The sequence below is a fragment of the Gorilla gorilla genome, chromosome 5 (genome assembly GCF_029281585.2).
Source record: "Gorilla gorilla gorilla isolate KB3781 chromosome 5, NHGRI_mGorGor1-v2.1_pri, whole genome shotgun sequence".
Lineage (NCBI taxonomy): Eukaryota > Metazoa > Chordata > Mammalia > Primates > Hominidae > Gorilla > Gorilla gorilla.
The window spans coordinates 74911430-74937750 of record NC_073229.2 but is presented as its reverse complement, the minus strand read 5'-3'; the positions used below and the strand labels follow the sequence as shown (position 1 = coordinate 74937750).

Sequence of the window (26321 nt, the reverse complement as noted above, 5' to 3'; positions counted from 1 at the left end):
ACTAGATTCAAAATTTTTTAAATTCAGGCAAATTTTAGAAAACTAAAATCTGTATCAAAAGCACTGACAGAGGACCTTATTGAACAGGCAAATTATTAGACTCTCCAAGGTAATTAAACTGTATGTAAGAACACTATGGTTAAGATTCTAGACAACCCAGTTCCTATTCTTTAATAACTGATTAATGTTGATACTATAAGGCTATGGTAACCAAAACAACATGTACTGGTATAAAAACAGACACACAGATCAATGGAACAGAATAGAGAACCCAGCAATAAAGCCACATACCTACAAACTACTGATCTTTGATGAAATTGACAAAAATATACACTGGGGAAAGGACACCCTATTTAATAAATGGTGCTGATAAAACTTGACAGCCATATGAAGAAGAATAAAACTGAACCCATATCTTTCATCATATACAAAAAATAACTCAAAATGGATTAAAGGCTAAGACCTGAAACTATAAAAATTCTAGAAGAAAACCTAGGAAAACCCCTTCCGGACAATGGCCTAGGCAAAAAATTTATGACTAAGTCCTCAAAAGCAAATGCAACAAAGCCCTAAAATAGACAAATGGGACCTAAAAGCTTAAGCATAGCAAAAGAAATAATCAAGAGAATAAACAGACAACTTACAGAATGGGAGAAAATATCTGCAAACTATGCATCTGACAAAGGACTAATATTCAGAATCTACTAGGAACTTAACAAGAAAAAAATCCACAAATAATCCCATTAAGAAGTGGGCAAAGGACATGAACAGACATTTTTCAAAAGAAGACATACAACTGGCCCATAAATACTCAACATTACTAATAATCAGAGAACTTCAAATTAAAACAATGCGATACCATCTTACACCAGTCAAAATGGCTGTTATTAAAAAGTCAAAAAACAACTGATGTTGGCAAGGATACAGAGAAAAGGGAACACTTATACACTGTTGATGGAAATGTAAATTAGTACAACCTCTATGGAAAACAATATGGAGCTTTCTTAAAAAACTAAAAATAGAACCGCCCTTTGATCCAGCAGTCCCACTACTGGTATCTACCTTAAGAAAAAGTAAGCATTATATCAAAAAGACACCTACACTTGTACATTTACCGCAGCACTATTGACAACAGCGATAATGAATGGAATCAACCTAAGTGTCCATCAATGGATTATTGAATAAAGAAAATATGGTATATATACCATGGAATACTACTGAGTCATAAAAAAGAATGAAATCATGCCTTTTGAAGCAACGTGTATGGAACTGGAGGCCATTATCCTAAGTGAAATAACTCAGAATGTCAAATACTGCAAATTTTCATTTCTAAGTGGGAGTTAAACAATGGGTACATGTGGACATATAGAGTGGAATAATAAATAGACATTGAAAACTCCAAAAGGTGCGAGGTTGGGAAATGGGTGAGGGTTGAAAAATAATCTATTGGGTACAGTGTTCACTATTTGGATGATAGTGACATTAAAAGCCCAGATATCTGAGCTTCACAATATTCCCATGTAACAAAACTGCACTCGTACCCCCTGAATCTATAAGAAATAAAAATAAAGAACTGATTAATTTTATGTCAGACAAATGTCATGCCCCTAGTTGCTTTTGCACTGAAGAACTAGGCTCAATAAAACCACATACTATTCCACAAATTAACTCAAAATAAATCAACTTCCCTAGGAAAATAAAAAAATAGAACAACTGTGTCTTCACTACTAAACTCCAGAGAGAACAGACCTGCTACCATTTTACACATTTAATATATTTCAAAAGAAAAAAACTGTACAAAATATGTTCTCTAATTATTGTTGAATTAAATTGGAAACAAGAAATAATACAAATCCCTAAATGTTTATAAATTAAATACCTAAATGTAACATCTATAAACCTTTAGAAGTTAAGCAACACATATCTTTTTTGTGTGTTTGGAGACAGAAAATCTTTCTGTCGCCCAGGCTGGAGTGCAGTGGCACAATCTTGGATCACTGCAACCTCTGCCTCCCAGGTTCAAGCGATTCTCTTGCCTCAGCCACCAAGTAGCTGGGATTACAGGCACTCACCACCACACCCGGTTAATTTTTTGTATTTTTAGTAGAGATGGGGTTTCGCCATGTTAGCCAGGCTGGTCTCGAACTCCTGAGCTCAGGCAATCCACCTGCCTAAGCCTCCCAAAGTGTTAGGATTACAGGTGTGAGCCACCACACCCAGCCAAGCAACACATTTCTAATAAACCTATAGGTCAAACAATAAATCAAAAGAACAAAGATAACATTTTTCCAAAACATTTTTAAACAGCTTTATTGAGATATAATTCACGGCTAGGCGCGGTGGCGCATACCTGTAATCCCAGCACTTTGGGAGGCTGAGGCGGACAGATCACTTGAGGTCAGGAGTTCAAGACCATCCTGGCCAACATGGTGAAACCCCGTCTCTACAAAAAATACAAAACTCAGCCAGGTATGGTGGCACACACCTATAGTCCCAGGTACTTGGGAGGCTGAGGCACGAGAATCACTTGAACTTGGGAGGTGGAGGTTGCAGTGAGCCGAGATTGCACCATTGCACTCCAGCCTAGGTGACAGACAGAGACCCTATCTTTAATAAAAAAAAAAAAAAAAAAAAAAAAAGGATATAATTCATAATTCACATACCATATAATTCATCCATTTAGGGTATATAATTTCAACTATTTTTCACATAAAGATATGTGCAACCATCAACAGTTAATTTTAGAACATTGTGTTATGTCAAAAAGAAAACCCATGCCCTTTAGCTATCACCTCCCCAACTCCCTTTTCGCCATGCTCCCCAACTCCAAGCAACCACTGAACCCTAAGCAACTACTTTCTGTGTCTACAGATTTCCCTATTCTGGAATTTCATGTGAATGGAATCATATAAATGGACTTTTTGTGACTAGCTTATTTCATTTAGCATAATGTTTTCAAAGTTCATTGAGGTTGTAACATGTAATCAGGATTTCGATCCTTTTCATGGCCAAACAATATTCCCTTGTATGGATATGTCCAGTTAAAAAAATCCATTTGTCAGCTGATAGACACTTGGGATGTTCCCACTTTTTTACTATTATGAATAATGCTGCTATAAACAAACATACAAGTATTTGTGAACAAGAGCAAGTTCACTTTGCTCTTGGCTATCAACAAGCAGAAATTGCTGGATCACATGGTAACTCTATGGTTAAATGAGGAAAAAAGTGATACGTATTTTTAACTGAATAAAAATGAAAACACAACTTATCAACATCTGTGGCATGCAGGTAAAGCAGTGCTTAGTGGGAAATTTATATTTTTAAATGTTTATATTGAAAACAAAGATCCAAAGTCAATCTAAACTTCTACCTTTAAGAGCTAGACAAAGATAAGCAAATTAAACTCAAAGTTTAAAGAGCAGAAATCAATGAACTAGAAAATGGGCAAACAACAGAGAATTGCCAGGGAAACCAGACAATGGTTGTTGTAAAAATCAACAAAAGTTTGAAATAGATTATAGAAATAAACATAAATATTTAAAAATATCAAAGCTGAATTCAGGGAAATAAAATACATTCTTTAAGCAAGAAGAGGCAAGGGTTTCTCAGGACACAGAAAGCATAACCATAAAAGAAGAAAATAATCAACAAATTATACACCTAATGCAAAGAAAAGCTTCTGTTCATCAAAAGGTATAATTAAAAATATGAATATGCAAAATCACAGCTAGGAAAATATACTCATAAATATTTGTATATTCTAGAAATTCCTGTATTCTAGATACGAATCTGACAAAAGATTTGTATCTAGAATATATAAAGAACCCCAACTCACTATTAAGAAGGCAAACAATCCAATTTTGAACACTGGCAAAAGACTTGAACAGAGATTTCACAAAGATAAACAAATAGCCCATAAACACAAGAAAGTGCCCAACATCATTGTTTATCAAGAAAATGCACATAATAAACTAAAATGAGACACAAGAATAGCTAAAATGAAAAAGAGTGGCAATATCAAATGTTAGCAAAGGTGAAGAGTAACTAGAACTTTCATACCTTACCTGTAGGAATGAAACTAATACGACCAACTTTGGATATCTAGTAGGTTCTCATAAAGTTAAATATAAACCTACTTCTGAACCAACAATTCCACTTTTCAATGTCCATCCAAGAGAAATGAAAACATATGACCATGAAAAGACTTGTGCAAAGTATTCAAAGCAGCTTTATTCATAAAAGCTATAAATTGTAAACAACCCAACTATCTATCAACAAGGGAATGGATCAACAAATTGTGCTATATTCACACAATACTACTTACCAATAAGAAGGAACAATGTACTAAACAATATAAATAAATCTCACAGATACTATGGCAATCACAAATCATACTGGACTCTTTCTTGGTTACTTGATAAATCTGGCCTTTCATTGAGATTTAATCTTTCAAATGTATATGATACTTTCCATTCTGGTTGACTTAAAGCCAAGGTTCTACTTTAACCCTTTCCTCTCCTACTCATACTTACAGAACACATACAGAAAAACATACACAAAACTTAGAACTGTTAGCTTGCTTTACACTTGCAGAATATCAATATATCCACGTTTTCCACAACTCTAACTTCTCTCACTATGTTAAATTTGGCTAATTTCCAGGCAACTGTATATTCTCATTTTAAAAGGAGAGAAACATGGAATAGAAAATGTATTTGTTGAATCTTCTCACTGGCAAACAGCTCATCCGTATTCCTTTACAGCTCCAGACCAATACAAACCTGAAATGGGCAGTGAGCTCCATGTGGGAACGCAGTGTCTTGTGGCAGGCCACACACTTAACTTGAAAGGGAACATCTTTGCACAGAGAGATCAAAAGTTTCTTTGCAAAAGATGGAAAAGATATTGGATGTGCAATTCCTTTGCTATCTGAAAGACAAAATAAACTATAATTTGCAAAGTTATTTGAGTACAGAGTAACCCAACCTTCCTCCCCTCAGCCCTTCTCAACATTAGTTGGAGTAAGTAAAAGAAGACAGTTATTTCCGCAATAAAAATCTAAGGGAAGCCACTTTCTAGCCTTAAATACAAAGAATGCCTTACTTATACTCAAAGTAAAATTTGAGTCTTAAATGCCGAGAAACAGAAAACTTCCAAGATATCATGATATAACATAACATTATCCTGAATAAATATTTGCTTCCCAGGATTTCTTCACTCTTCAAAGTTAGTAAGCCTTACTCATACGTACAAATAAATATTAAGAATCTTTGTTTTTAAGTAAGAATTGAGATAATCTTTTACTTTCATAGTTCTAAAACTAAGATGAGGATATGTAATCTCAAGAATGATCTGAGAAGTATGATAAATCAGCAAAGATTCAAGTAGTTTAATTTTCAGCAGAAGAGAGTATTAACATACCACCCAGTTTGAAACTCTGATGGAAATGATTCTTTCCAGACATATGCTTTGAACACTCCTCCTTTCTGCTAAAAAGAAGGAAGCAATTTGGACATGCAAAACACTGAATAATCTGAGGAAGAAGGTTGTTGTTATGTCCATCATCTGTGGCTTCCTAAAATATAAGACAAAGCTGTATTATGGAAAACTAAAATAAACACTCAAGTTCTTGAAAAAAACTTTCAAAATTTCCTATTTGTTGTTTATTTGCAATATCCTGTATCAATTTTTAACATGAAAGATGTTCTTCCCTGAGTGTGAATTATGGAACTTTTATCATAACCGAGGTCCCAAATGTCAAATTTTTAGTTTTTTTTCCTCAAAACCAAATTATGGCCATCTGTTGTAGTAACAAATATAGAAGAACATTTGCTTTCTATATAGTTTTCATTTTTACATACACATTCACATGTAATATATAAATACATAAATGTGATCACACCACATACACTTTTCCTAATGTTTTGCTTTATTCACTCTACCCTGCATTATTATTCTTCCACAAATTTATCCATGCTTACTCAGTTACAAAGACACACAGAAATAAGGGGGAATGTCATTGTTTTATCAAATATTATTTTATAGGCTCTTCTGCCTATTAGTTTTCTCATTCCATAGTACCTAAAGGAAATCCCTAAAAATCAGCTGGTATATCTCCAATTAATGCTTCTTAATGGTTGCAAACTATGCCATGGTGTGAATCTATTCAACTCAGTCAACATTTATTTTCAGTTTTTTTCTTTTTTTAAGTTTTGATTTTTTTTTTCCCACTAGAAATAATGATCTTGTAAACATCCTTGAATATATATCCTTACTGGTAGGTGCTTTTTTCTTATTCTCAAGAGTGGCCCTACAGGGCTAATGGGTATATATATTTGAATATTAAAAGACACTGTATGACTGGTTTTCAAAAAGGCTCTACCAATTCACATATCCCCTAGTACTGAATGAGCCTGGCAGTAATATATATTACAGATTTTTTTCCTTTTTGTCAGGCAAATTTTTGTATTTTTGGTAGAGACAGGGTTTCCCCACGTTGCCCAGGCTGGTCTCGAACTTCTGGGTTCAAGTGATCCACCTGCCTTGGTCTTCCAAACTGCTAGGATTACAGGCATGAGCCACCATGCCTGGCCTTCATTGCTACTTTAATTTGCATTTCCTATCTATAAGTGAGTTTGAGCATTTATTCATACATTTTTTGGCTACCCAGATGTGTTCTTATGTGAATTTTTAATTCATATTATTTAGCTTTATTTCTCAATTGTTTTGTTTTTTCTCCTTCTGGTCAATTTGTATCAGTCCTTTGTTACTGAAATTAATTCTCTGCCTCATTTTCCATTTTGCAATATTTTTTCAAATATCTATTTTGTTTATAGTCTTCTTTATTTATTTTTGAGACAAGAGCTCACTCTGTCACCCAGGCTGGCCCACTAGTACCCTTGACATCCTGGGCTCAAGCAATCCTCCTATCCCAGCCTCCCAAGTACCTGGGACCACAGGCATACACCAATACACCCAGCTAATTTTTTTATTTTTTGTAAAGGCAAGGTCTTTCCATGTTGCCCAAGCTGGTCTCTAACTCCTGGACTCTAGCAATTCTCTTGCCTTGGCCTCCCAAAGTGCTGAGATTACAGGCATAAGCCACTGTGCTCGGCCTATGGTCACTTTTTAAATTTGACACAGTCAAATAAGTATGTCTTTTCTAGCATCTAAGTTTCTAAACCTTGTTAAGAGCCTCCTCTACCTTAAAATAGGAAATTTAAAAAAGTGTGTATTTATAAGTGTATGTATATTTGTGTGTGCTTGTTATAAATATAATTTAACTTCTTGTTAATGGTCTTTAGAGTAATAGCCTCAAACATTGTATTGTGCCTCATATTTACTATCATTAACACTAGAACCATCAGTATAGTTTGTGTAGTGCTTATGAGATGCAACCAGAAGAGAGATAAAAAATTTTTATTTATACTGAGCACGTGTCAGGAACCACACTGAGGTTCTAAATATGTTTACCTACTTAATCCTCATAATAACCCCATGAGGTACCATTTTCATTTTTTAGAAATGAGAAAATTGAAGTTCTGATAAGTCAACCAACTTACCCCTCCTCCCAAGTTGTACCCCTCCGTAGAAAAGACAAACTTCCATTTAAACCCAGCTTTACAATCTTGGTTATGAATTATATGCTGCTTTCACTACTCCCTCCCCACCACACTCCCCTCCTGTTTTAATTTGATGAGTGCCACACAGAAGAAATAACACCGAGGAGGACATTTTCATTCCAATTTGAAGATTCTAAATGATAAGAACAATAAAGGCATTTAGTAACCACCAATTTATACATATTTCTCCTACTTGAGGAACCCTAAACTCATTAAATCATTTTTAGTTTAATTGTGAGTTATAAATGAACTCACATAAAATTGTTTAAATGATTTGCTCAACAGAACCAAAATGTGATTCTACATAAAATTTTATTAGAATATACTTATTACAAAAATAGGGCATACTTGGCCAGGAGCAGTGGCTCACACCTGTAATCCCAGCACTTAAGGAGGCTGAGGTGGGAGGACTGCTTTGCCCAGGAATTTGAGACCATCTCTCTCTCTCAAAAAAAAAAAAAAATTACATATATATGGCATAGCTGCAAATACATTCTACAAACTGGGAAAAGGAATGGGAAATAAGATATCTGATAAAGTGTTCAATTCCTTTTTACTATATTTCTGGTTACATTAAAAGACACCATACAAATTTGTACAATAAAAAAAAGTAGGGCTGGGCATGATGGCTCATGCCTGTAATCCCAGCACTTTGGGAGGCTGAAGCGGACAGATCACAAGGTCAGGAGCTCAAGACCAGCCTGGCCAACATGGTGAAACGCCGTCTCTACTAAAAATACAAAAAATTAGCCGGGTGTGGTGGCAGGTGCCTGTAATTCCCAGCTACCCAGGAGGCTGAGGCAGAAGAATCGTTTGAACCCGGGAGGCAGAGGTTGCAGTGAGCTGAAACTGCACCACTGCACTCCAGCCTGCACAAGACAGTGAGGCTCCGTCTTAAAAAAAAAAAAAAAAAAGGCAGAACCAAAATACCATTTCACACCCACTAGAATGGCTAAAAACTAAAACCCACAAACACTGCTGGCGGGAAAGTAAAATGGTGCAGTGCACTAGACAGCAGTTTGGCACTTCTTCAAAAAAATTAAAAAGGTACCATATGACCTAGCAATTTAACTCGTTAGAGGAATTAAAACGTATTTTTACACAAAACTTGGATGTTGGTTTACAGAAGCATTGTTCGTAACAGCCAAAAAGTAGAAACAACCCAAATGTCCATCAACTGATGAACTGTTAAATACAATGCAGCATATGTCCTTACAATGAAATATTATTTGGCAATGAAAAGAAATGAAGTACTGATACATGCTACGATATGAATAAGCCTTGAAACACATTATGGGAAGTGAAACAATCTAGTCACAAAGGCTGCATATTGTGTGATTCCTTTTATATAAAATATCCACAATAGATAAATCCATGGAGACACAAAGTAGCTTAGTGGTTGCCTAGGGATGAGGAAGATGGGTTAGCAAAGGAGAAAAGTCACCTTAGATGATACAGTAGCCCTAGAAACAGAATAACCAGTGGTAGCTTCAACAGACTCACAAATGACACTGAGGTACAAAGGAGCTCACAGTATATCTACCACCACTATCACACAACAGGGAGAAAAGCAGGGTGCTATCTGGTGATGTAATTGCCATTGGATGGGTTTAGGTGTCAAAAGCCACTAGAAACTTGCTACTCAAAGTATGACTCAAGGAACGACAGCAATGGCATCACCTAAAAGCTTGTTAGAAATATGAATCTAAGGCACCACCTGAGACATCTTGAGTCAGAATCTGCATTTTAACAAAATTTCCAAGTGATATGTGTGTACATTTAAGTTTGAGAAGGCCTAGTCTAGAGGGAAGAAATTGAAGATGAAAGAAAATGGGGGAGGGAAGCAAGGAAAACAATGCAAATTGTGAATAATTTGACTTTTTTCCATTGGGGACTGCCTCTTTACAAAACAGAATTCATACCTATAAAAAACAGCGAGGCTTATACAATCTTCTAGTGACCTCTTCTTGTTGATTTAAAAGAGGCAATTACAACCCCCCATGCATACTAGTTTTCTTTAGAGTCCTTGTGGTGACACAAATGTCAAGGAATAAGCAATCATTGAAGGTTACAGGTCAGGCCTGAAATAGAGTATTACATTTTCTCTTAACAATCTCGTACATAAGCATAACGATACCATTTTAGGGATGAAGAAACTAAACTCACAGATTCAGTAACCTGTTAAGAATATGAAGCAAATAAAAGTAACAGTGGAACCCAGGTCTGTCTGATACCAAAGCCTTTGCCCTTTCTATGTTACCATACTGCTTTTCAGAACGCTGAAGGTCATAAATCTACTTCCTAGAGAGACGGCAAAAAGGAGTGCAAAACAGCATGGAATGTGTGATTCCAAGAAAAAAGAAAAAACAAATTAATGAAATTAGGGGAAAAAAATAAGTGAAATAATTCATTTTAAAGTTAAACTACCTACTCAAATTTACTAAAGAAAACAGACATATATACTCATTATAGTAGAGAAAACACTCAGTATATGGAATAGGGAAACATGTCCTGAAAGAACTCTAATTCTGAAAAATGTAGAACATGAGTAACCTACTGCAAACCCTAAAGTACGGAATGCAGTTCTCTTTCACCCTTTTCCCCTTCCTTCCCCAAATCTTCCATTTGTCATGGAAATGGATAACCCTATCATTTCTTTCTTCAATATGTCTTTTGGTTTCACTTTAAGGTCTTCATTCTGAATGCCATTACCTAAGTCAAACAATTCTGTCATCTCAGAGCTAAATTACTCTAAAAGTCATCTAAACTGGTCTCTTTGTCCACATCTTTGAATCCATTCTGAACAATACTGCCATTCTAATGCCACTCAGTCTCTTCAGTGTCTCTAAAAAAAAAGGAAGGAACTGGGCTGTAGAATTAGAAGTCCTTCTAACTTTAAAAGAATAATGTGTTATTTTCATCATGTCACTCTTCTATAATAGTTTCTTCTTGCCAATATCAAGCTTAAAATCCTGTGTCTTTATGATCATGTTACCATTTATTTTTGTTAGGAATCCCCAAGACTACCCTACTACAGTGCCTAGTCAATGTTGAACAAGACGCAGGCTCTCCAAAAACTAATGAGTGAGTGTAAAATAAAATCTGCTTCAAGATGCACATCTGTTCTGGGAATGTTCTCTAGTGCCAGGACAGAGATGGGGAGGACTGCAGAATTCAATTAGATATACTTAGAATGCAACCTTTAATTCTCTGCTGTGAACCTACACAGAATCCAAGCTATTCTCCATGTTACTTTCCAGGTATAGCTCTAGATAGAAGCAAATTCTGAAAACATTAACTAAATAAATGTTTTACTATCTCAAAATCTAATATTTATTCGGTAAATCCAATTTGATATTTACTCAAATATCCAAATATGGATATTCTCAAAGGTTTTTAGTTAACAGAATATTTAATATGGCATTGTTTTTAATAATAGAAAACAAACAATACATCCAATGGGAAATTTATTAAATTAATACTATATTCATACAGAAGAAAACAATTCAATGATTTAAAATGTAGAAATGTATGCATTGATTCGATGAATATTTAAGCTTTTATGTTTGCAACACACTGCTTTAAATCACAAAACAATTTAGATACCTTATCTTATGTAAAAAACATTTATCTATATATGGAGAAATACTAAAAACACATATATCAAAATCTTAATCCCAGTCCTTATCTCTGTGAGATTAAGGATGACTTCTTGTCTTTTTGTTAATATTTTAAAAATTTGTCATAATGAACATACATTACTTCTGCAATGTTAATAAGTCATTAAAGTTATCTACTATCAAATATGGTAAAAACCCATTAGAGTTCTGTATTACATGGATGTGCATATCCATGAATCAACTCATGTCTCTTAAGATTTAACACTTACTTAGAATTATATAACATAGCTTTTTAAATACTAGTTATATTCCTTAAAAACTAGCATTAATAACTTGTCATTTACTATATGGCTCCAACATTTCAACAAGCAGTGTAAGACAGTGGACTTAAGAACAGGGTTCTGGTTCTCATCAAGTGACTCACTCAGAGCATCTTGAACGAGGTAATTTAATTTCATAGAGCAACTCCATGAAAGGATTTTGATGATAATCTCTAGGACTGCTGACTGTAAGGTATCAAGTTTACCTGCCTATAATAACTAAATGGCCCAAATCATTTTATTTTCAATTGACAATTACAGTTTTGATACTTATGTGTATCACTGGTAATTGCAAGTTTAAGAACAGCACGAAAAAACCTCCACTTAACTCCATTGCTATCTAGAAAAATAATACTTTTAATTTAGGACATGCTCTTACCTTATCAAAAAGGTGATCTCTATATTGTTGTTGAGTAACAAATTTTTTATAACATACTACACAAGCAAAGGAGCTGAAGAAAGGTCCATGTAGTGTAATTGTTGGATCACATGGAGAGTGATCGAACCTACTCAGCAAAAGAGGTAAGAGGTAATATTAGATAAATCTACATTCTAGGGAAACAACTATGTCGCTTCATTTGTGAAGCTAAACACATACACACACATTCAGAACTTTGCACTTTTCTACTGAAATATTAAGTAATGTTCTTCATATACAGTAAATATCAAGTGGTTCCCATATGCTCAGCAATTCCCTCAGATAGTGACCAACAGTTAGTGCAAGATTTCGTATGTACTAAATATCCGGTAAAATAGATTTAGACATTTCTTACCAAACTGGTAAACTTCTTGTTTGAAAATTATAAGTCCCGCATCTTTTACTTCTTGCCTTGGTTACCATTAGACTCACAACTAACTTTAAATACATCACTGCAATAATAATCTCATGCTAAGATTTCTAGTACACTTGTTTCCCATAATGGCTTTTAATGTTCATTTTTACCATTTAATAAATCTGCATTATTTTAAACTGCCTGGAGCACTTTAGCTAAGATATAGTATGCTATCAAATTTTGTTCCCTCCCCGATCCCAGGTCCAGCTTTGACTTTACCTGGTTTTTTATAGAACGCTACAACTCCCTCTAGAAGCTTCTCTTGATAAGGTAAGGCATAAGTAGGGTGAGACATATGGAAAAGACAATGGCTTAGAGCCCCAAACTCTCAATTTCCCATTCTTCAACTATTAGAAAGGGAGGCTATGGGGAGTCGAATGTTTAATACAACCTTCCCTTGATATCTTTCTCAAGCTCCACTATTCAAAAATTCAGTAAACTGGCCAGGCGCGGTGGCTCACGCCTGTAATCCCAGCACTTTGGTAGGCTGAGGTGGGCAGAATGCTTGAGCTCAGGAGTTCAAGACCAGCTTGGGCAACATGGCAGAGCCACGTCTCTGCAAAAAATACGAAAATTAGCTGGGTGTGGTGGCGCACACCTGTAGTCCCAGCCACTCAGGAGGCTGAGATGGGAGGATGGGAGGATCCCTTGAGCCCGGGAGGTGGAAGCTGCACTGCACTCCATCCTGGGCGACAGAGTGAGATCCTGTCTCAAAAAAACAACAACAACAACAACAAAAAAAAAAACAAAACAAAAAAACCCACCAAACTCAGTAAATTGATAAAATGGGTTTCAATAAATAGAATTTTTATTATTAATTTTGCTTACATCAGTTTGCTCTTAACATTTATTTTGTAATGCCTATTACCTTTCTTCAGGCTAGACCAAATGTCTGTACATGCTCCTTGTCTCTTGAAATTTACATTTATGGGCTGGATTTCTCTAAAACTAACCTATCTGGATTTTGATGGAGAAAGTCTGTTTAGAACTTTATAAGCCATATCAGGGAAAAATAAATATTTAAAAGCTATACCCATAAAGCTGAAAGCTACACCCACTAGAAAAATCTGACTTCATCAATTATGAAAAAATTATATCATAATGGCACAAAATAATTTGAGTTTGGAATATAAAGCTATATAATCATAATGGCAAAGGAGCATTACGCTTTCATTTTATGAAATCACTTGGTAGCTCACTAGATCCTCAGCATTCACTATTATGAATATCCTACTTACCTTTTCAAATGTCCTAAGAGAAGGTGCCCATTGTCAAACTCCTTGTTACAGTGCATTATAGGACATAAAATTGGTTTCCCAGACACCCACGTGTGGCCTCCTCTTCGGAATGAACTTTTTGTTCCACAATTAATTGTGCCTGTTTTGAGTCCTGCATCATCAGAATATGAATTCTTAGGTTATTATTTCAGATACTTACCCTTTGGGCTAGTGATCAAAATTAGGACAAAACAATGAAAATTATGATATAGTATCAACTGGATGATCCTAATTATAATTGTTTAAAACCTCTCTTATAAAAGATACAATAACCTAAAAGTAAATAAGTTATGACCAAAAAAAAGCCCTTAATATCACCAAGTAGCATTCTCTTTTTTTTTGAGATGGGCATCTTGCTGTATTTCCCAGGCTCAATCAATTCTCCTGCTGTCGCTCAAACTACAGGAGCACGCCACCATGCCCAGCTCCAAGTAGCTTTTTTCCCTTTAGGGGAAAAAAAATCCTTTTCTTTAAGCTCAACAGCTAAAAAATGTTAAAGACCAAATGCATTAGAAGGTTACGCCCCTACTCCCTTCATTTTGAGCAGGTGGGCCTATAGGCACATGCCACCACCATGCCCAGCTAATATTTTTATTTTTTGTAGAGACAGGGTCTCTCAATGTTGCCCAGGCTGGTCTCAAACTCCTGGCCTGAAGTGATCCTCCCACCTTGGCCTCCCAAAGTGCTGGGATTACAGGCATGAGACACTGTGCCCAGCCAGATCTTTTCCTCTAATTCTTATTTTCTCTTTTAACTATTTCAACTGTGTTATAAATTTAGCTATATTATCGAGGGTCTGAGCTCTATGAAAATTATATTACACAATGTAACTGGGGTAGAGAGGATGGAGTGAAGAAAGCAGGGAAGCAAGGAGGATAAGTGTGTTATTTTCTGAGGAATCAAGCCACTGATCAATCAGTTCCAGTCTAGACACATCAAGTAATACAAGTGTAAGGGATAACACATTTATAGAACACAAAACAGAGATTTACTTATTGTTGATACCTTTCCCCTTTCTACTTATCCTATTTTGTCCCTTCTCTTTTTCCCTTTAAAAAGCCAATTAGGAAACAGTTTGTCCACCATTTTCTTCTCTTAATTAATCCTCCTTTATCCTGGTCCATTCTTCATCCCTTTCTTTCTTTATAATTTTGATCTTAAGGTCACACAACTTGTAGATGAATCCCCCAGCCAAATGTCCTCGGGGCAACTCCCAACACATGATATATGAAGAAAAATTTAAAGAGTTAAGTTGTATAAAAAACAATTGCAAAACAACCACAAGTATTCTGATTCACAGACAGTTTGATTACTCTCTCTTTTATTACTATCTCTTGTGGACTAATTTCACTCAAATGCTTTGAATATTTCATACAACAAAAAGCTAAATATTTATCTTTATTGAATTTTCTACAAAGCCCCTAAGCATTTAAATAGAATTATTTCCTTAAGACAATATGATTTTTAAATCCCAAAATGGTTATATATGATTAAGGTTTTAATTGCTTTTCCTCTCTTTTAGTCTTTATTGGGGGAATACCTCTATCAAACTGTCAAAATGTTTATAAATATGTCCTGACAACAAATAATGGACAGCATGGAATTAATCATATTTTAGTCTTAACAAGGCATTAAAATGGCAATATACTGTAACATTCTTAATGTAGTAAGAATTATGACAACTTTTATAATTGTCCACCCACATTCCAGATGTTTCCTATTAGGACATTTATTTAGCTATAAATAGTGGCTCTGGATAAAAATAAAGTTGGAGAAGCCAATTTCTGGTTGGAGGGGTGGGGAGGCTTCCCCATGGAAAGGCAAAATACAGAGATTTAAACAGCTTTTGTCTTAAATAATACAGACAGCATTTTTAAAAATTATAACACTAAGTATTCAAATTTATGCAAACTGGCCAACTCTAAAAACCCATAAAGAATGGATTGTCCAACATTAGAATAATTATAAATAAGGTACTTAAAATACTTCTAATGAAAGAATTGAATTATAACAGCTGAGTACTGTATTTTGAAATAGATTGAATGAGTCCTTTAATGCTACTGAGAAGTAGAATCTCACTCTCTATAATTAAAGAGAACTGTGATTCCTCTCTTTTCCCTAGCTACATGCTCTTAAAGGATCTCAGCACTCTCTAAAGCCCATTTATGGAATAGCACCATACCAAATATAGCCCAATACTACACAGCTGTTCAAGCAATAGATTCCAAACTTTATTTTTACATTGCCTCAGAGACCAAGCAAAAAGCTGAGCCCATCACACAAAAAAGATCATAACTACAGACCTTAACTCCAGGCTTAAGCTTATCAGCCATCAAAAAGCCAGTACTGAAAGGCAGAGAAAACACTAATCTTGAAAGTACCATAAAGACACAGCTAAATAACTCATTTGATCCCACTTGACCTGCTCAGGGAAATACATAAACAGATGCTCAAGATTCAATTTACAATGCATTATAATATTCTGACAACCACTGGCCCAACTACCATTCTGTATAGGACTTGAAAGTGTCAGACTCATGAGATAATTTTTAGAAGAGATCTAGAGATGATAAAGTCTTCCAGTTCTAGTCCATTTTCCTATCCACCTAGGGATCTTTCCCAAAAGTACAGATGCCCTAGAAGAATCTCTGGAGATAATGAGGTGTAGGCATCTGTTTAAAAGGTCCCAGAATATTCTGATGCAGCAAAGATGACACCACTGAGCTAGTCATTAACTTCTTCCACTGAGAACTGAATGTACATGAAGAGGGATTTTTAAAACTAAAAGCTTTCAAAAAACACCCCAAGAGGCAAAACCATTTACCATATTTTCTATGTGTCTTTTGCCAAAGTAGATCTGGAGTGCCATATAATTTTTTTGTTTAATAACAGTCAGATTTGGAGCCCAAGTTCTAGGCTTCCTTTCTGTGTTCATTATGCAAATATTTATAGCCTACCTCTATAAAAATTCAACCAACATTTATTGAGTATCTCTATGTTGAGCATTCTTTTAAGGAACCGACGCTAAAAAGTATTAGTAAGATTTGGTCTTTGTGCCCAAGAAGCACATAGCTGGGTGGAAGAGACAGACATATAAACGGATCAATCCAACATAATAAATACTGTATTAGTGAAATGAATAAAGTATTGAGATCACAGATGGCTGAGCAACCAAACTTATATAGAATAAATCTAGATAAGCTTATCACATAATTGGACATGATATACAATAACCATATTCACTCAGCAATCCCTAGTACTGTATTATTTGTTGGCCATGTATAAACCCCACAGGCAAGTAAGAAGAAAACAAAGAAGAAAGGTTTTTGGGGGCAGGAGGGGAGTGTGCAAGGCACAGGCAGGTTGATAAGGAGAAAATATAGTTTCAGGGGGTGCCAAGTGTCTAAAACATCGATTATGTCAGGTATCAAATGGAATGAACTGCTAAATACCAATACATGTAAATTATTAGAATTCTTTTATAAGTGGCAATTTGATTCCATTCAAAGGAAAGCCCTTGAAAACTAACTTTAGAACCCAAGATACCTAGGTTCAACAAAGTTAAGCATTGCATGCATAGATATTTCCATGACCTTTTGTAATTAAACTTTGTTGGATTAAATCCACAGCTACGGTTTCTGTGGATATCCTAACTCTTTAAAGGCTCAGTAGATATTCTTCAAGACAAGACAGGAAAGTTGTCATGGTGGGACTCTCCTACTGGCTCTTAAAAATTCCACCAAATTATCCGGTGGAGTAAGAAATGTTCCACAGCAACTCTTCAGGGAATCTCAGATCTGCAAAGAGTTAGTAACGAAGAAGCTACCCAATGTTTTGACAAGTCTATGAGGATGCTTCCTTATTAAATATCTACATAGGCTGCACTGATGAATAAATAACCATGAATCCTCTAGATCTCAGTTTAAATTCCATTTCCTTAGAGAAGCTTTTTCTGACCTCAAATAATCTGTTACACACCTCCCATGGACATATGTACTACTTCATGCAATAACTATTAAATATATAAATGAATAAATGAGTAATATCTAATGAGCTCAGGTACGACCTATATTGCTTATACTCAAATATACTTGTGCCAAAGAAGAAAGACAATGGGCAAAGCAGGCCATTATAAAGTAGGCCATTATGAGGTGATATTAGTATCATTGAAACAAAATTTAATATCTTATATGCTTATTAGCAATAGCATAAAACAGACGTACTTTCTGCCTTAAGGCTTTGGGGAAGCTAGGTAACCTTAGTGTAATTTCTAAAGAATACCTGGCATTTTTAGCCACTGGTCCACACACAGTCTTGCTGCTTCTGTATCAGAATGTCCTCGAATAAATTCCAATTCTTGTAACCCATGAGCATGCTGAAAATCAATTTTTTCCTGAAGACATTAAGAAAAAACTCAATTAAGATTACTATCCTGTTTTCCTTGAGAAAAGGATTTTGACACATTAGTGATCAGAAAATACTGATTACTTTTTATCCCCAGAACTCCACATCTAGAAATGTATGACAAAGAAATACATCAAAATAAAAATGCACGCTCTAAGATGTGTATACCAGTGTTATTGCACAAAATTTACTACAACCTACACCCCTAACAACAAGGTATGGTTTAAGTAAATTATGGTATGTACATTTGATGGACATCATTAACAACATTAACCAAATTTTTCAAAGGTGTGGGAATATACTTTGGATATCAAGTAGGTCGCCAAACTGTATTAAACAAATGAGGCAAAATATAAACAAAGAATAATTTCAAATCCATGTGCAACCATATCTGCAGAGGAAAAAAAAGCCTGAAAATAGATGTATTAAAAGTTATTAAGGCTACCTCTAGGAATTTCTATGTAAAGGATTATTTTCATTTTTAAAGTTTTATGTATTGTTTCGAATTTTCCATATTTAATCTGAAACATACAGAAGGAGCCTAGTATTTGTTCACTGAGTAATATTAATAACATAACTCATTAGCACTTAATATGTGCTAGTGTAAAGCATTTGTTGCCATCTAGACCAAGGGTTGACAAACTTTTCCACAAAGGCTAGTTAATATTTCATTATGGCTTTGCAGGCCATAGAGTCTTTACTGCCACTACTCAACTCTGCCATTGTAGCAGGAGAGCAGCCACAGACAATATGTAAACAAGTGAGTGCAGCAGTGTTCCAATAAATCTTTGTTTATAGCAGGCAGCAGGCCAATGACAATGCTGAACTAGATGCTCTGTATTGCTAAAAGCCTAACTCTTTCTAGTTATATTATCCATAAAACTATTTGTGTATTTTCCAATCATGTGTATTAAAATTAATACTTGTTGGCCACTAACCATGTGTGAGGCAGTTTTAAAAAGACTTTAGATTTTAGGTATTATTGTTCCCCTTTTATGATGAAAAACCTGAGGTACAGAGAGGTCAAATAAATTGCCCAAGGATATATAATAATGTCAGAATTCAAACTCTGGCAATCTGATTCTAGAATTCATGCCCTAACGAGTATAATCATACTGCCTCTCAAAAAGATTTACATGTACTTCAAAAGGAATCAGAGTCAGAAACACTGGATTTGTAAGATATAAACCATAATAATGTATGGCCTAGTTATCAATGTAACAGGGTTTTCTATCAGGAAGGATAAGTGAGGCGAAAAAGTGGATCAAGATTTTAATCTGAAGAAAATCTACATAACATTGTTCAAATTACAGCCATAGAATACTACTATTATATACAGTTTTTAAAATTCTCTGTAATCAAATTAAGTATAGAAACACTGGTTTTAACACAAAATTTAAAAGGTTACTTTCATGTAGGACTACTAAAGCCCTAAAGTGCTAATGTGCACCCCTATTTTTCATACAGAGTATGCAGTATCCCAACTTCATAAATCACCAAATACTTTTTCAAAGTGTATCCTACAGGATCACTATACTGAATAACATGCAATAAGAAACAAACAATAGTAAAATCAAAGTTAGCCTATCCAAAGAAAGCAATAGCCCTTGATAGATATATCCTAAGACATCTTATGTATTAAATTAGACCATTTATCAAAGTTCCTTGCAAGAATGAATTACAATAAAAACCCTTCAATTAAAGTAATATAATTGAGATTAAATATTACTACATACCAACTACTAGCATACTTATTTTAACAATTTCCAATAATTAAAATTAAGCATTTTTTTTCAAGTTCTCTGGCATTTCTTACAATAGAATTTGAACTCTATGAACATGCATAGTCAATGCTCAAAAAACACTTATTGAAATCATCCTAAAATTAGCCACCCTTTTTCTCTATCACAAAGCAACTTTCAAAAACTTTTTAGTACAGACGGGGTTTCACCATGTTGGCCAAGCTTGTCTCAAACCACTGACCTCAGGTGATCTGTCGGCCTTGTCATCCCAAAGTGCTGGGATTACAGGCATGAGCCACCAGGTCTGGCTCCAGTGAAGATTTTAATGAATATTCCTTTTTTTTTCTTTGAAACCTCTCCAGCACAAAAGTAAGATAACTTACTTTAATAATGAAGACACCAACAATTCACAAAGGCCTACAATAGTTGAAAGACATTTTCTATACTCTCTATTTTTAACCAGAATTATCATTCACTAGAATTCTTCAAAAATTATTTCTATTTCAGTTTCAATATCTTCCTTTCTGGGTGGTTTTTTGTTGTTGTTGTTGTTTTCTCATCTACTTTTAAAAAATAAGTAATCCATAAAGGGAATCAAAGTAAGAAAAACAAAATTATGGCTGGATAGCAAGCAATGAGCTTGCTATGTGAGTCATTTTCTTCCTTAAAGAAGAATGAAATCTAGACAAATTTATTCTTTCCAACTGGTTAAACAAGAAATTAAAAATTTCAAAATTTCAAAAAAAATCTTCAATGTAAAGTATTTAATAAAATGAATGACCATTTACATGGGTGGAGGCTGAAACTACCCTTGAGAAAAAACTTAGTTGTCACAGTAACTATGCAAGATTCTGGGCTCATCACAAAAACTTTATTATCTATGTAGCCATTAAGACTGCCTGGGAAAAGACTAGCATCACTTAGGAAATCTGAGGGAAAGTAAGACAGTTTGCAAATGATCCCTCTGTCAGAGATTTGACACATAAAAAAATCAAACAACATACTTATAGTTCTAGGGGGGCGGGGAACTTCCTTAAAATTGAATAGTGTTTCTGCCAGGATAAAAATAATATTGTCTGTGTTTGCATATGTGTATGTGTGTGTGTATATATGTATATATGCAATAAGCATTTAAAACATACAATTAGAATACCACAGTCTAATTTAATTGATATTACATAATAAAGTAAAAGCCCCCAAACTAGCTTATTTCTAAATTTAAAGACCATTTTATAACAGATTAGGATGCTACAGAAATACACAAATTACTTTATAATAACCAATGGAATAAGGAGTCAAAAACATGCACGTTAAAATTACAAAATTATGGAGCTTATTCTGACCTGGGAGAATCTCTATACTGTCCATTCACAGAATGAAACCCAAAGTCTATAAAACTAGTCATCTACTGAAATCTAAACAGCTGCTGGCCAGAGGCACGATTTAAATTTCCATTTTTGTACTTTAGTATGGAGTTTTTTACCCAATATATCAACATTCTGCTCCTAAAGGACATTTGTCACTATTGAGGGAATTCTTTAAGTAATTTCATTTGGGGCCTTCTAAAGCAAGTCAAGGAAAAAATTTATATCATGCAAGATTCTAAAAATGGGCTTCATTTCCACACAGCAGCTCATCTACAAACCTGCTTCAAATTTCTTCCTTTTAGTAATGGATTTAATTTGGAAGGATAAGCTAAAATTTGAGAAAGCAATCTGGTTCTATCCAGTAGAAAATAATCTTTCAACAGCTTATATCTATAAAAGCCCTGATAAACTCTTTTCACTCGTATGATAAAATAACCAGAAACTTGTTAATTGCTCATCTGCTTTGAGAAATCCATGATTTTTAATTCTCAAAAATGAAGTCCAGTTTTATTTTTTCTTTTCCTATATACAGGTAAGAATCCAACAAACTAAAAATAGATGTAAAAAGCTATTATGAATTACTACTAAATTCATGAGCTATCTAGGGTACATACTGAGCTTTGATTAAATCATATCTTTTTTGATTAAAGGTTTCTCTTTACCAACTTTATTATAAATAATTTTTTAATTATATAAAATACCAATTAAAATAGCACATACTCTGAATGCTCTATTCTTCTCTTCTTTCTGCTGTTTCTCCACTTCAACATGGCGGGCTAGACGAGCCAGAGTTAAGGCAACTTTATCCTTCTGATGATCAATATGGTCTTTACGTTTAACATTCTCCTATAACATAAAAATAATTTTCATTCCTTTTAATTAACAAAATTAGCATTTGGATAATATACATCCATTCATAAAACAGCTACTATACTAAAGAACCATTTACTTGAGTTATAAGAACCTATTTTGTGTATTGTAGGTTTTATGTGGTATTTTGTAGGTCTGTCAATTATCCACCAGCATCTTTGGTTTTCAAGAAGTTAGACAAATGAGCTGCTAGGACATTTATCATCTTTATTCACTTAAAAGCTGAAGAGTAAACTCTTCTCAGATCTGTCAGAGAGGTAGGGTCATCAGGCAAAGCGCCGACCCCTAAAATTGGAGAGAGAGAGGTAAATAAAGAACATCAACTTATTAAAGCAGAAACCTTCTAGCAGGAACCTCCATAGGAAACTAAACTCTAACGGATGCTTAGCGTGGACGAGCCTGAGAGTTAAAAACTCCAGGGGGAGCCAGCCATAGAGGGGCCCTCACACATGATCCTATATTAATAGATGCAGAAAAAGCATTTAACAAAGTCCAGCACCCACTCATGATAAAAACTCTCAGCAAAGTAAGAATAGAAGGGAACTTTCTTCACTTTATAAAGATCATCTACAAAAAACCTACAGCTAACAACACATTTAATGATGAGAAACAGAAAGTCTTCACACTAAGATAACGAACAAGGCAAGGATATCCCCTCTTGCCACTCACAACATTGTACTAGAAGTCCTAGCTAATGAAGTAAGATGAGAAAAAGAAATAAAAGATACACAGATTGCAAAGGAAGAAATAAAACTCCTTGTTTGCATCCATGTAGAAAATCCAAAATAATTAACAAAATCATTCCTGGAACTAATAAGCAATTATAGCAAGGTTGCAGGATACAAGGTTAATACACAAGTCAACTGATTTCATATATATTAGCAATGAACAAGTGGAATTTGAAGTTAAAAAATCACCATGTACATTAGTACTCCCTCCAGATGAAATACTTAGGTATAAATATAACAAAATGTGTACATCTTTATGAAGAAAACTACAAAACTATAATGAAATAACACATAAAACTTTTTTTTTTCATTTTTATTTCACATTCAAGGGTACATGTGAGGGTTTGTTACAAGGGTATACTGCATGGTGCCGAAGTTTGGCCTTCTACTGATCCCATCACCCAGAGAGTGAACATAGTATCCAATAGGAAGTTTTTCAGCCCTTGTCCCCCTACCCTCTCTCTCTCTCTCCTTTTGGAGTCCCCAGTGTTTATTGTTCCCAACTTACTCTCCATGTGAACCCCAGATTTAGCTCCCACTTATAAATGAGAACATATGGTATTCGTTTTTCTGTTTCTGCATTAGTTTGCTTAGGGTAGCAGCTTCCAGCTGCATCCATGTTGCTGCACCTTTGCATAATGATTTCACTCTTTATTATGGCTGTGTAGTATTCCACAGTGTACATATACCACATTTTCTTTATCCAATCCACTGATGATGGGCACATAGGTAGATTCCATGTCTTTGCTGTTCTGAATAGTGCTGCTATGAACATACATGTGTCTTTTTGGTGAAATGATTTCTTATTTATTTTTGAAACAGGGTCTCATTTCACCACTCAGCCTGGAGTGCTGTGACACAATCATGACTCACCGCAGCCCTGACCTGCCAGGCTCAAGCAATCCTCCTGTCTCAGCCTCCTGAGTAGCTGGGACTACAGGTGCACACCACCACACCTGGGTAACTTATTTGTAGAGATGGAGGCTTGCTGTGTTGCTCAAGCTGGTCTCAAACTCCTAGGATCAAGTGATCCTCCCGCCTCAGCCTCCCAAAATGCTGGGATTACAGGTGTAAGCCACTATGTCCAGCATTTTCCTTTGGATAATATACCCAGTAATGGGATTGCTGGGTAGAATCATAGTTCTATTTTTAGTTTTTTAAGAAATCTCTGAATTGCTTCCCACAGGAGATGAACTAATTTGCATTTCCACCAACAGTGTATAAATGTTCCCTTTTCTCTAGAACCTTACCAGTATCTGTTACTTTTTGACTTTTTAGAAATAACCATTTTGACTGCTGTGAGATGGTATCTGATTGTGATTTTGATTTGCATCTCTCTGATGATAGTGATGTTGAGCATTTTTTCATGTTTATTGGCTGCTTGTATGTTGTCTTTTGAGAAGTGTCTGTTCATGGCCTTTGCCCACTTTTCAATGGAATTGGTTCTTTTCCTTGTTGATTCATTTAAGTCCTTATAAATTCTGGATATTAGTCCTTTGTCAGGTGCATACTTTGCAAATATTTTCTCCCATTCTGTGGTTGTCTGTTAGCTCTGTTGATAGTTTCTTTTGCTATGCAGAAGCTCTTTCGTTTAATTAAGTCCCATTTTTCTATTTTTGATTTTGTTCTATTTGCTTTTAGGGTCTTCATCATAAATTCTTTGCCTAAGTCAATGTCTAGAAGAGTATTTCCTAGGTTTTCCTCTAGAATTTTTATAGTTTCAGGTCTTACATTTAAGTCTTTAATCCATTGAGTTAATTTTTATATATGGTGAGAGGTCTAATTTTACACTTCTGAATATGGTCAGCCAGTTTTCCCAGCATCATTTATTGAATAGAGTATCCTTTCTCGATTGTTTATTTTTGTCGACTTTGTTGAACATGAGTTTGGTGAGTTGGTTGTGCCTGTGCTGCTTTATTCCTGGGTTCCCTAACTTATTCCATTGGTCTGCGTGTCTATTTTTATAACAGTACCATACTGGTTTGGTTACTGTAGCCTTGTAGTATAATTCAACATTAGGTAACGTGATGTCTCTGGCTTTGTTCTTTTTGCTTAAGAATGCCTTGACTATTCAGGCTTTTTGGTTACATATACATTTTAGAATAGTTTTTTTCTACTTCTGTGAAAAATGACATTGGTAGTTTGATAAGAACAGTGTTAAATCTATAGAATGCTTTGGGCAGAATGGCCATTTTAATGATATTGAGTCTTCCCATCCATGAGCATGGAATGTTTTTCCATTTGCTTGTCATTTATGATTTCTTTCAGCAGTGTTTTATAGTTTTCCTCGTAGAGATCTTTCACACCTTGGTTAGGTGTATTCCTAGGTATTCAATTTTTTTGTGTGGCTATTGTAAATGGGGTTGTATTCTTCATTTGGTTTTCAGCTTAACTGTTATTGGTATATAGAGATGATACTGACTTTTGTAGTTAATTTTGTATCAAAGAACCTCTCAAGAAGTGGAGAGATATTTCATGTTCACAGATAGAAGACTCACTATTGTCAAGATGTCAGTTCTCCTGACTTGATCTATATATTCAATGCAATCACAATCAAAATCCTAACATTATTTTGTGTATAACAACAACCTCAATTTGAAGTGTATATGGAGAGGCAAAAAAACTATTAGCCAACTCAGTACTGAAGGAGAACAAAGTCATAGGACTGACACTAACTGACTTCAAAACTTACTATAAAACTACAGTAATTAAGACTGTGTGGTACTGTCAAAAGAAGGGACAAACAGATCAATGAAACAACAGAGTCCAGAAATAGACCCACATAAATAAAGTCAACTGATCTATGACAGAGGAGCAAAAACAATACAATGGAGAAAAGACAGTCTTTCCAACAAATGGTGTTTGAACAAGTAGACATCCACATGCAAAAAACAATGAATCTAGACCCTGACCTTACACCCTTCACAAAAATTAACATAAAATGAATCACAGAACAAAATACAAGATACAAAACTATAAAACTCCTAAAAGATAACATAGGAGAAAATCTAAATGACCTTGTGCATGACAATGACTTTTTAGATACAGGAGCAAAAGCACGGTCCTTGAAAAAAATAATTGATAAGCTGCACTTCATTAAACTTAAAACTTCTCTGCAAAAGACAATGTCAAACAAATAAGAACACAAGCCACAGACTGGGAGAATATGTGCAAAAGACACATCTGATAAAGGACTGTAATCCAATATGTACAAAGAACTCAACACTAAACAATGAGAAAATGAACAGCCTGCCTTAAAAATGGGGAAATAGCTAAACAGACACCTCACCAAAGAAGATATACAGATTACAAATTAAGCATATGAAAAGATCAGCATATGTCATTAGGGAAGTATATGTTAAAACAACGAGATACCAATATACATCTATTAGAACGGCCACATCTAAAACACTGACAACATCAAATGTTAGCAAGGATGTGCAGCAAGAGCCAACTCTCATTTCATTGCTGGTTGGAATGCAAAATGGTATACCCACTTTGAAAAACAGTTTGGCAGTTTCTTACAAAACTAAAC

General features: G+C 34.8%; 1 protein-coding gene and 1 long non-coding RNA gene across 6 annotated transcripts in view; one reads left to right on the top strand and one right to left on the bottom strand.

The window, feature by feature from the left end:
• The window catches only part of ZNF451 (zinc finger protein 451), an 81275-nt gene that overhangs the window by 22978 nt on the left and 31976 nt on the right, over positions 1–26321 (bottom strand). For all 5 annotated transcript variants that reach the window (XM_019029402.4, XM_019029403.4, XM_063707681.1 and 2 more), the window contains 6 exons: positions 21909–22034; positions 17957–18068; positions 13637–13787; positions 11945–12071; positions 5425–5578; positions 4785–4932 (listed from right to left, as the gene is read on the bottom strand). In XM_019029402.4, the coding sequence (XP_018884947.1) occupies positions 4785–4932; positions 5425–5578; positions 11945–12071; positions 13637–13787; positions 17957–18068; positions 21909–22034 (818 nt within the window). The remainder of the gene's footprint in view (positions 1–4784; positions 4933–5424; positions 5579–11944; positions 12072–13636; positions 13788–17956; positions 18069–21908; positions 22035–26321) is intronic.
• The window catches only part of LOC115934920 (uncharacterized), a 56826-nt gene that overhangs the window by 24935 nt on the left and 5570 nt on the right, over positions 1–26321 (top strand). The gene's annotated exons all lie outside the window — the stretch shown is intronic.